The 11,562-nt window shown below is 35.3% G+C and overlaps 1 protein-coding gene across 2 annotated transcripts; it reads left to right on the forward strand.

Moving 5' to 3' along the window:
- The first annotated feature begins 4,403 nt into the window (after window positions 1–4,403).
- On the forward strand, window positions 4,404–6,747 carry LOC133782846 (probable flavin-containing monooxygenase 1). Of its 2 annotated transcripts, none has more exons than XM_062222257.1 (5): window positions 4,404–4,952; window positions 5,127–5,226; window positions 5,649–5,824; window positions 5,929–6,287; window positions 6,385–6,747. In XM_062222257.1, exons 1-5 carry the CDS (start codon window positions 4,512–4,514, stop codon window positions 6,728–6,730), a joined length of 1,422 nt encoding a protein of 473 aa, XP_062078241.1. In that variant the 5' UTR covers window positions 4,404–4,511; the 3' UTR covers window positions 6,731–6,747. The 2 variants fall into 2 exon arrangements, with proteins under 2 accessions (XP_062078241.1, XP_062078240.1); XM_062222256.1 differs by having other exon boundaries at window positions 4,408–4,952; window positions 5,127–5,364.
- The last annotated feature ends 4,815 nt before the right edge of the window (window positions 6,748–11,562 follow it).

Genomic DNA, 11,562 nt, shown 5'->3' on the forward strand with positions numbered 1-11,562 from the left:
TTAGGAAATGGCCAAAACAAGAATCACCAAAATCACTAACTTGCTTTGTTGAAAGCTTCTCATGGATAGCTTGAATAAAAGAATATTTGATTGTAGAAGAAATTTTTGAAGAACAGCGATTATCCGGATGAATTAGGAAATTCATACCCTATAAAACATAGCAAAAGAACACACAATATTATATAGAAAAATACAAATATTAATAAATTAAGCCACAATCAGCAATCCATAAAAAAACATGTTAATTAACCATTAAAACTACAAAAGCAACCCAAACAACTTCTTAAGAAAAACACATCAACCTATTAAGCACACAAAGAACAACTAATTAAGCAACCATTGAAACTGTTAATCAACCCATAATATGCATTAACAACATATAAAACTAATAACACATACAGCAACCACTTAAGCAACCCTTGAAAGAATACAACAACCCTACCTAGCAACCCTTTATAGCAACAAATAAAGCAACCCTATAAACTTTGAATCAACCCTATAAACAATACGTAAATAAGTATCTCTCAGTCGCATTACAGTTAGTTCAGTAACTCCTCTATCTCCATTCACCATTTTCTTTCAGTGTCTTATTATACTAGACTATGAGACTATATATCAATAACACTATATATATATTTATATGTGTATTATCAAAGCCAATCTCAAGATATAAAATGAAATTAAGGCATGATTAAGAAACCTTCAAAAGACCTAACCACCTCATAATACTAATCAACAACATAAAAAACAACATATTTAACAATCCTATAAAATCCTAAGAAATTCATAGACAACATTTAAACAATATAAGCACAAATCAATTAATTTGGAAAACATTGAAAATATATAGCAACTTAGAAACCAACCAATAAAAAACCAACCTAAGCAACCTAATAATACCTACTTAAAAGTAAATGCAGAACAGTAAAACATAGGAAACTCAAGAATCATTGCTAAAGTGAAGGGAATTGAAAAAATATCTTAGGAGCAGATTCACAAGGTTCTTCAATAATTAATTGGCTTTTTTTTTTTTTATCTTTTTGCTTTCCTAGCATCATGTTTGGAATTATAGAGACTTCTCTTCACTCTTGCTTCACTAACAAAAGCAACTGCAGATTTCATATTTGATTTAGAATTTGGAATATTTGTTTGAGATGCAGGAGATGCAGACGAAAACTGTGTATGAACCATGACTCGTTAAAAACTGTAGCAACCTGAGAAAAACATATACATTTACCAAAAATGGATTAAAATACATCAAAATATGAAAATATTAAGTCTATCCAACATTGAGCACAAGTTAATATGGAACTCAAAATATGTAATGTTAGTTGCATTTATTTTCTTTTCTAATTTTCTCCAATATATTGATATAACATTTGTTAAGTCACAAGATGAAAATGAAGCAAATAAATGCTAAAAGATCATGAATTGAAGGTGAAAAATCATCAAGCCTAGTTTCCCTTTCTAAAAAACTTAAGATTGTGTACTCTAATTTGAAAGTCATTTATTTTGTAGATTTCTGAAGAGTTAGAAACAGCTGGAGGAAGTGAGAGTGTTCCATGCCAAACAAAGGAGGATGTTGAAAGATTTGCTGGAGCCTCATTAGTGAAGATTGAAGATCAGAAGGCAATTCATAAGGAGCTAGATCTAGTGGATGCTTTAAAAGAGGAGAATAAAGTTGAGGACGCTTGTTCTACCAGAGTAGTGGAAGTTGATGTTGAAAATAATGTTACAACCACTGAAAGAGGTATAGAAGTAGCATTAACAAGTGAAGTAGATAAACAACAAGCAATGTAGAAAGACGAACCAGGAGAAAAGCTTGAAAATTTGCTACATGAGATGCCTAAAGAAAATGAGACACGACTAGCAAGTGAAGATGTCACAAGTGTTGCGTGTACGGAAGGGGGAGGAGTAGACCTTAAAGAAACCTTAGAAACAGAAAACAGGGAAGAAAAGGAGAGTACGGATAATGCAATCGACTCAGAAAATGAGGTATAACTGCTATAAATTCTGTATACCTCAGACAAGATTTCCACTCATATGACTAATGTTAATAACTAAGCTTGAAGATCATGAACAACAGTCACTAATGTTAGAAAACAAATGCATCATTTTTTAGATAGCAGTGAAACTCAAAGAACATCTAAATTTAACTTTTGCACTGAAGAGTGTTTTCTAGATTGTTGTTCAGGTGTTCTACTGGGTTGCTGCAATTGTACTGTAGTTTTTGGTTTCATCAAGTTTTACATTCAATAATCTGACTATTGCCTAGAAATAAATAAACAATAAAAATGTAAAGTTCCAGCAAAAATTATCATAGAGATAAAAATTAAGCAACAAATCTAAGTCTATTGAAGATGCAAGACTGGTACACCAACAAAAATTCATTCAAAATTCAAACTCCTCACACAACTTGCACTTGCAGTGATTAAAATATTACTCAAAGTCCCTATTCCAATTTGTACGAGTCTACTACAAATCATATACATAATGCTCGACAAAATGTCTCAACCAATTTGTACGAGTTAGCACCCAAATTCAACAAAACTCATTTCCAAAACTAAAGAGAAAATGTGATTTTGAGAAAGAAAAAAAAAAGCAGCAATCAAACTCAAAAACACGGCTAGCAATCTTTATCTTAACAAACAAACTGAAAAATATAAGTGCAGTGGGTTACCTGGCCAAGCGATTTTCTTCAGAAACAACCTTTGGAGTTGAGAGCAATTTCTTGATCTGGAGCAGCTTTGGAGCTTGGATTTGGACCAAAACCAGTCGGGGATAGTTATGGTTCGGAGCTTTGATATGGACCGAATCCAATGGAGTTTTGCCGACAAGATGAGCTGCAATCATCGTGTGCTTTTGGCGAGAAAAAAGAATGGATTTGCAGATTAGTGGAATGGATCTTCAGATTAGTGGTAGCAAGGGTTTAGAAATTTGGGTTTGGTTATGCATGCAGAGAAGAGAAGAAGAGAACAAAGAAGAGGGGTCTGAAACTGTGTTAAAATCGTAAAAATGAAAGCCCAAATAAAGTATTAACATATATGTTAAAAAGAACAAATATAAAAATGGGAATAAAAGAGAAAAACCGTATAAATGAAAAAAAAAAAAGCTAAAATAACGTATATGCGGTGATTTCCCTTAAAAAAATGTATGAAATAAAAAAACATAAACATAATAAAATTTGACAATATCATGGTAATCGAGATAATATACTTATTAATATTAATTATAAAACAATAATTTTGGTAAAAATATTTTTTTAATATAACATTAATTTAATTTACAAAAATATTAAATATTTTTAAAAATGCCATGAAATTATTTTTTTTTCTCATATCATATTTGTTATTGTGATAACTTAAATGACCGAATATTTTAATAATGATTAACTATTTATTTTGTAATTTTTTATGTATTGTAAAAGAAAAAAGATATAAAAATAGCATTTAAGGACTTAAATAATACGATTTGAAATGATTGATGATCTAATTGATACAAAATCAACTTTTAGGACCGAAGTGTTACAAAGTATAAATAATGAGGATCGCAGCTGAAAAATACTCTTATAATCATTAGTCAAAGTTATTTCTTATTGGTTATTTAGATTATTGCACCTTGTGTGATGTCATACCTTATTTAGTTATGAGCTTGGAAGGAACTATTGAAGTAATTGCATATTGTAGATAAGTTTTTCATTTTCTTGTTCTTTTTAATTGGTTTTATAATAATTATTGGTGTAGTTCTTATTATTGTTTCATAAAATTATTATTTATTTTCTTCTATTTTTTTCATCATTCATTTAATTTTGATTTACTAATATAAATTTTCTTTACTTGCAGTTAAAACAAGTGTTAAAGATGATATTATTCTTCTTCAAATTTGTAGACCTCCTTGTTGATGAAGTCTTTTATTTTGATGGTGAAGTTGTAGGAGTCGAAGCTTCCTTTTGCATTTTAAATTCCCTTCTATAGTTCCATATAGTCTGGCATTAGTAGCTAACTTTATTGTCTCCTTTATGATGAAGTTGTGTTATTAGGAATTTGATATGTCTTTCTGAATGTATATCTTTCATATTAAATATGCATTATAAATGGAAAATGAAGTTACTTAGCTGCAAGAGAAAATGAGATTCCTTAACTGGAATAGTATCCACCTTGTATTATGACAGCAATACTTAATTATTCTTATCAATGACTATAAGGAGAAAGAATAGAAGCCGTCGGTAGTGGCCACTCAGCATGATGTGACAAGTTGTAAATATCAAGTATTGTGATAAACGAGTAAAATCCAGACCATTCATATAGTTTTGTGCAGTACCATCCAAATCACTCTTCACTTTTGTGTTTAACTTTGCTACTTGAAAACAGACAAAAACAAAGAAAATAGCTCTACTTACCCACCATAATAGTGTACAAATAACAGCAGCGCTATTTCCCAAAGATAGCCATTATTTGACATTTCTTATCTCCTCATCTAAAGCCTCTCTTTTCATTCCAATAGCTGTAACAATGGAGAGAAGTCTAGCCATTATAGGGGCAGGAACAAGTGGCCTTGCTGCCTGCAAATATGCTTTAGAAAAAGGGTTTAATCCGATTGTGTTCGAAGCAGAAGAAATTGTTGGAGGGATTTGGAATCACACAATAGAGTCCACCAAGCTCCAAAATGCTAAAGAAACTTACCAGTTCTCAGATTTCCCCTGGCCTTCTTCAGTAGAAGATGTTTTTCCTAGGCACAATCAAGTGTTGGAGTATATTCAATCTTATGCTAAATACTTTAATATCTTTCCTTGCATAAAGTTTAACTCCAAAGTCCTTAGTTTGGATTATGTCAGTGGAGAGTCTTATGAAGAGATGGAGACTTGGGATTTGTGGGGTGGAACAGGCAAGCCATTTCAATCCAAGGGGAAATGGCATGCTGTGGTACAAGATACCAAAACCTGCTCAACAGTGGTATATGACTTCAACATCTAAAAGGGTTCTTAAGAAGTTATTTTCTTATTCATGATACACCCATTAAAAAAAATCATCTCCAAAAGTTGCTTTTAAACTGTTTGTCTTATAGTAATTTCTAATCTAAGTTGAACCACTGACCTTGATTATTTATTTTTCTCTCTTTTTGGTCAGGTCCACCAATTTAAGTTTGTTATCCTTTGTATTGGGAGATTTAGTGGAGTTCCAAACTTCCCAGAGTTCCCTCCAAATCAAGGTCCTGAGGTGTTCAATGGTAAGGTGATGCATTCCATGGACTACTCTGCTATGGATAGTGATAAGGCTATTGAATTGATCAGAAGAAAAAGAGTTACAATTGTTGGTTCTCAAAAATCTGCAGTAGACTTAGCTGCAGAATGTGCAAATACAAATGGTAATTATTATAATTATTTTTTAAATCATCAACACCCTTGTCTTTTTCAAGAAATCTCAACTTTAATAATATATATTTTTTTAGAATATATACTTTCACTTTGTGCAACAAGATATATAATACTTTAAGGACTAGTCCTGACTGCTTTTCAAGACTGCATGAAACATTTTAAATGTATTATAGACCAGAAAATTCTCTTATACCTAGGTTCCAACTTTTCAAAGCACTCAGAAGTTGACTTTTCTATGTCATTATTATGATTATTATGTTTTTTTAATAAACAGGAGTTGAATATCCCTGCATTATGATTTATAGGACTGCCCATTGGCAGCTCCCTAGTGCCAGTTTATGGGGTCTGCATTTTGGTCTCTTGTACTTTAACCGGTTTTCGGAGCTTATGGTTCACAAGCCTGGAGAAACATTCCTTCTAAGCATATTGACCACCTTACTTTCACCCTTGGTAACTTAATATCCACTGTAAATGAATTAAAGCACAAGAAATCAACCAACTACTAACAACATTAAACTTTTATTCTCATATTTGTGTTTTTCTTTCTTTCTCAGAGATGGGGAATCTCAAAATTTGCTGAGAGCTATATTAGATGGAAACTTCCATTGAAAAAGTATGGTATAGTACCTCAAAACAGCTTTCTTCAAGACATTTCCTCTTGTCAAGTGGCTATGCTACCTGAAAACTTCTATGAAAAAGTAGAACAAGGAAGCATTGTCTTGAAGAAATCTCAAAGCATTAGCTTCTGTAAAGAAGGTTTGATCGTTGATGGAGAATCTCAGCCATTGAAAACAGATATTGTGATTCTAGCCACAGGTTACAGAGGTGACCAAAAGCTAAAAAATATGTTTAGCTCTCCAATCTTCCAAAACCACATTATTGGATCACCTTCCTCAATGGTTCCTCTTTATAGGTCATTACCAAAGACAATGTTTATGCTTATTCTTTAATTATTTTTATCCATGTTGAATTCCACTGTGATTATTAAAGCGGTTTAACTAACTTTGCAGGCAGGTTATTCATCCAAGAATACCACAGCTAGCAATAATAGGATATGCAGAAGGCTTCTCTAATTTACTGACCTCTCAGATTAGATGTCAATGGCTGGTACATTACCTTGAAGGGAACTTTGAATTACCTAGTATAAGAGAGATGGAGAAAGATGTGATTTTGTGGGAAAATTATATGAAACTATACAATGGAAAGTATGTTAGGAGATCTTGTATCGGTATTGTAAATATATGGTACAATGACCAATTGTTGAAAGATATGGGATGTAAAACTAGAAGAAAGAAAGGAATTTTGGCTGAATATTTTCTGCCATATGGACCAGTAGATTATGCTGGCCTACCCTAATACATAATTAGTTGTCACTTGGTAAAGCAGTCAACATTTTATTGGGCTGAAAATTAGGTAAATTCTCAACTCACTCATAGAATGTTTGAAGGATTGAGTACTCATATACTTGTGGGTAGTGTCTATTAGAATAAATGGTTGTAAAGGATTACTTCTCTTTTATTGGTATATATGTGTCGTTTGGTTTGAGGGAATAAAAATGGAGGAATATGAATGAGAATGAGAAAATGAATAAGAATGGAATGGAATAAAAAAAATTATGAATGAAAAAAATTGATAAAAAAATTATTAAAATTTGTTCAACCTTGCATTGGAATGATCTTTCATTCTATTTTCGAATAGAATAGTCATTCCACAAAAATTGTGTAAAAATCATTCAAACTTGTCCATACACTCAATGACGGAGCGAACATGTCAAGTTAAGGGGGGCCAAAGGGCAAAAAACAAAATTAAGGGGGCCAAAGTAGAATTTTAAAATGAAAAAATGGGAGGGGGGGGGGGGGGAACTGTAACGCCCTAGTTAGCTAAGGCCGTCACACTGTGTACTTTAAATAGTGCTTAACTCGCTAAACGAGTCATTGGGCCATAAACGTGCATCTAAGTGTTATTAATGGGTCAGGGTTAAAATCTCGGTAAAAAAGAATGGATATATTTTAATAAAAACGTTTAACTGTACATGGGATCCCATAAAAGTGTTTATAAAGTTGTTTACAATCCAAAAGTTACAATCTGCCGACCTAACCAGCAAAAATAAGGTTAAACCCTAGTTCTCTTGAGAAACACCTTGCCCGTAGTGGTCAAGCGACCGCATATGTACACGTCGCCACCTAAGCTCTCCACTCAAGGCTGGGTAAGCTTTTCTTTCCCTTTACTTGCATCACATAGCACCCGTGAGCCAAGGCTCAGTAAGAAAGCTTATTATTGCATGTATACAAATAATAATAACGATCATGAAATCGTTCTGGGGCTCGCAACCTTAATCAGATGATGACTATTAAGTCATTCTGGGGTCCTACACCCTGGATTAATGACTATTAAGTCATTCTGGGGTCCTGCGCCCTGAATAGATGACTAATAAGACATCCTGGGGTCCTGTACCCTGAATAGATGACTAATAAGACATCCTGAGGTCCTACGCCCTAAGCCATGTGACTATCAAGTCACTTGAGCCTTTTGGCCCTGGCTCTGAATAACTAGCCATAGACTAGCCAAGTGCTTTAGTTTTCTTCAACCAATAGGTCGAACGAGCATATGATGCTCTTGTTGATTAGATCAAATCATTTCTGCCCGCATTCAATACGTTATTGTCGCTCTTGACTCATAAGTCAATTCCATATGACCAACGCTCAGTACTATTGCCAATCATGACTGATAAGTTAGAGCTTCACGACCAGTACTAAACACCATTGCCGTTTCTGAAGAATAAGTCAGTGACATTCACAAGTAAGCAATGCTGACAGACATTTACAATGCAACCGATGTTCATATATAGAACACTCAACATGCCTCATCAATGATCATGTATGTCACATACTGGGTGCAGTTTTCTTACCTCAGGCTTGAGCGTAAAATAAGTTAAGAATGACCCTTGAGAACGATCCTGACCTTAGGCCCTTAGCGGTCACCTAATCATAACCAAATATGAAATTCTATCAATAAACTAACTAATAAAGATTCATGGAATAAAACCCAGCCCCCGGGATCTCGAATCCTACTAAAACGGTTAGTAGATTCGATCCTAAGCATTAAGGTTCGAAGACCTGTGCTTAAAACAAAATAAAAACATGCCTGGCCAAAACACAGACCGCGGCGCGCCTCCAAGATAGACAGGCCCCCTGTCTGGGTGCCAGGGGTGGGCTGCGACTTGCCCTTGAGGGTTGCGGCGCACCTGCCGGACAAAGCCCAATGAAGGCTCTATTGTTCACTCAATTCGCGGCTCCCATGAACTCTGTCACGACTTGACCCCGCGAACCCAGCTACCCTGCATTTCCCCCAATCCAAACTCAGCCAAAACTCAACTAAATAATCCCAATATCAAAACCAAACACCAACCCAATATTATCACCAGTCTAACAGCAAAACCCAAGCTCATATCACTTAAAACATCACCAAATACACCATTCCAAGATCAAACTATCAAGCTTTCAAACAACATAAAAAACAGAGTAAAAACCTTAAAGTTCAAGCTGAAAATCCTTACCTTAATCCCAGAATTAACACTTTTAGTTGCTGCACTTAAATCCTAAACCCCAAGCCTCAAAACCTCAAGCTTGAATTCTCTATTTCTGCCTCAAAATCCCAACCTAGAAAGAGAGAGAGAAGAGAAACCTCTGTTTTCAGCCTTAGTTCCTTCTACAACCATCTTAGCTTAAGTATATCTAATGGCCTAAATGACCAAAATGCCCCTAGGGCCATCTAAAACCTTCAAAGCCACCCAAGGGTAAAGTTGTCATTTCCACCTACCCCGTTAATCATAATTAACGTCCTCCAATTCCTGCTACGCTTAATATCCTCAAATAATAATCAAATTATTTCCCATTACCCGCTCATTCCCGATAATGTACTAAGCACCAAATTACCCCTAGGCTCACCCCGAGCCAGGTAATTAACTCCGTTACGACAAAACCGCTAACTTGCTTCCTTGGATCATCTCATGCCGAAAATCTCAAACATATCCACATAATAATGTGGTCTCACCCACATATCACATACATAAACATAAATATACAAATATGCCCTCAACATGCCAAAATTATGAAAATTCCCTTATAATAAGAAGCAGGCCCACATATCTGCAAATATCATCATATAATAATATAACTCACATAATAATGCATTAAATCAATTATGGCCCTCCTGGCCCCCTAATCCAGGCACTAAGCCACGTTAGGGAATTTGGGACATTACAAAAACACTCACTTTGTTATTCCACTTTAGTCTTCCTCCCATTAACATATATAGAACAATACAACCCAATGCCCATACATCAAAACATTGCTCTTGAAAATCATCTTCTACACATTCTGGAGCCTAATACACTCGAGTTCCTTTCACATTGTTGATCATACAATCATGAGCCATCTTTGATAGTCCAAAATCTGATATTTTGGCCACAAATTCATCATCATCATCTTCTTCCTTCACCATCAATATATTGTCAAGTTTCAAATCACAATGAACAATAACCTTATCGTGAATACACTCAAGTCTTCTCAAAATAGATCTTGTGTATTGTCTCACTTGAGTCTCATATAGTATAGTATCCTCCATGAAATCAGCCAAGCATCCACCTGAAGCGTACTCCAAGAGAATATTGTAGAGTTTTGTTTTGTTTCCTTGGTCGTCTGTTGTGATTGTTATGTCAACTCCGATGCATCGTACGTGCACTACTACAAAAAAAAGCAATTGTGTCAGTCAAACGCGTCAGTCAACGCAGTTGGTTGACGCTGTTGACCAAGAATTAACATTTGTGGCAGTTGGGCACTGCCACAAATGTGGGGGTATTTGCGTCAGTACGGATACTAACGACATTAAACAAGACAGTTTGCGTCAGTGCCACCGTGACGTTGTTAACGGGACCGTTTACGTCAGTGCCCCACTAATGCAAATGGGCCATTATTGTTAGTGGGCCACTGACGCAACTGGCCCGTTAACAATATAATCCTCTTCATCCCCGAGCCTAGCCATTGACCTATGTTACACCCAGATTTCGAGCATGAGGAGTTATGATCTCGAAATCTAGGCTCGTTAGGTGTAAGCTCGAAATATGCATGGTCGTCAAATGATCTTTCAGTCAGACCGTGTTGTTGTAAATAATGACCTCGAAAGCTCGAGGGGTGTGAAACCTCAAATATGCTCTGAGCTCGCAATAGCCATGGTTCAACACTTGTATATACTTCCTGGTGCATCTTTTGTCTACAGACGAGATGGTTTGAGCTCGAGAAGTGTAAGATCGAATGTAATGACTTCGTCAATGGTTACTTGTTCTGAGCATAGGCAAAGTAAGATGATGAGCTCATGATTGGAAAATAGTCTTGGAGATCTAGTTGACTCCATATCTGAGCTAATCAGTTACATGTGAATGTATTTATTGTTGTAAAATCCTTATGTTTAAGGGATATTATATAATTTGTTAACCAATCCCACGTTTTATGGGATGTTTCTGTGTACATAGCAGATAATGCATTAAATGGCATTATATTATTTGATTTACAGGATATCTTCCCGAAATATATGGGAACGAATTCTAAAACCTTCTCTATAAATAGAGAAGGAAACACCATTTGTAAGGGACCAAAATTTTGAGATCTTGAGAGAAAACTCTGGGCAACTATTCTCTGAAAAGTTTCTAGAAAACTCCCAAGCAATTATAACACAGACTCGTGGACTAGGCAGATTTAACTGCTGAACCACGTAAAAAAGATTTTGTTTTCATCTTCTTTTATTTCCTCTGATATATTCTTGTTTAATTGCTCTCCTTTTTAAGTTGACAAAAAACAGCGTCAACAGTTTGGTGCTTTCATTGAGAGCCATTAAACAGTGTGTGAATCTGTTTAGTCAGATAGCCTCTCGAATTAGCGATGGCTGCAAATGATCCCAATATTCCTGAGGAGGAAATTCTAGATGAAGTTGAGTACCCCCGGCGCCCTGGAAAGCAGCCTATGGTGAATTCTGACCCCGATGAGAGGAGTGATTCATTCAACTCTTGGGGACCACTTGCTCCCAAGGCCGACGAGGATACGTACTACAATCCCGAGAGATATGTCCCAATTGTGGAACTCGAGAATCGCCAACTGCGTAAACAGTTGGCAGAAGTTAAAAAACACAACAAG

The sequence above is a fragment of the Humulus lupulus genome, chromosome 6 (genome assembly GCF_963169125.1).
Source record: "Humulus lupulus chromosome 6, drHumLupu1.1, whole genome shotgun sequence".
NCBI lineage: Eukaryota > Viridiplantae > Streptophyta > Magnoliopsida > Rosales > Cannabaceae > Humulus > Humulus lupulus.

Bases quoted from the DNA above. Each gene is read 5' to 3' on its own strand.
- LOC133782846 (XM_062222256.1), top strand. From the start codon at position 4,512: ATGGAGAGAAGTCTAGCCATTATAGGGGCAGGAACAAGTGGCCTTGCT. The intron at 4,953-5,126 runs GTATATGACTTC...CTTTTTGGTCAG, and splicing joins CCAAAACCTGCTCAACAGTG to GTCCACCAATTTAAGTTTGT. The intron at 5,825-5,928 runs GTAACTTAATAT...TTTCTTTCTCAG, and splicing joins CCACCTTACTTTCACCCTTG to AGATGGGGAATCTCAAAATT.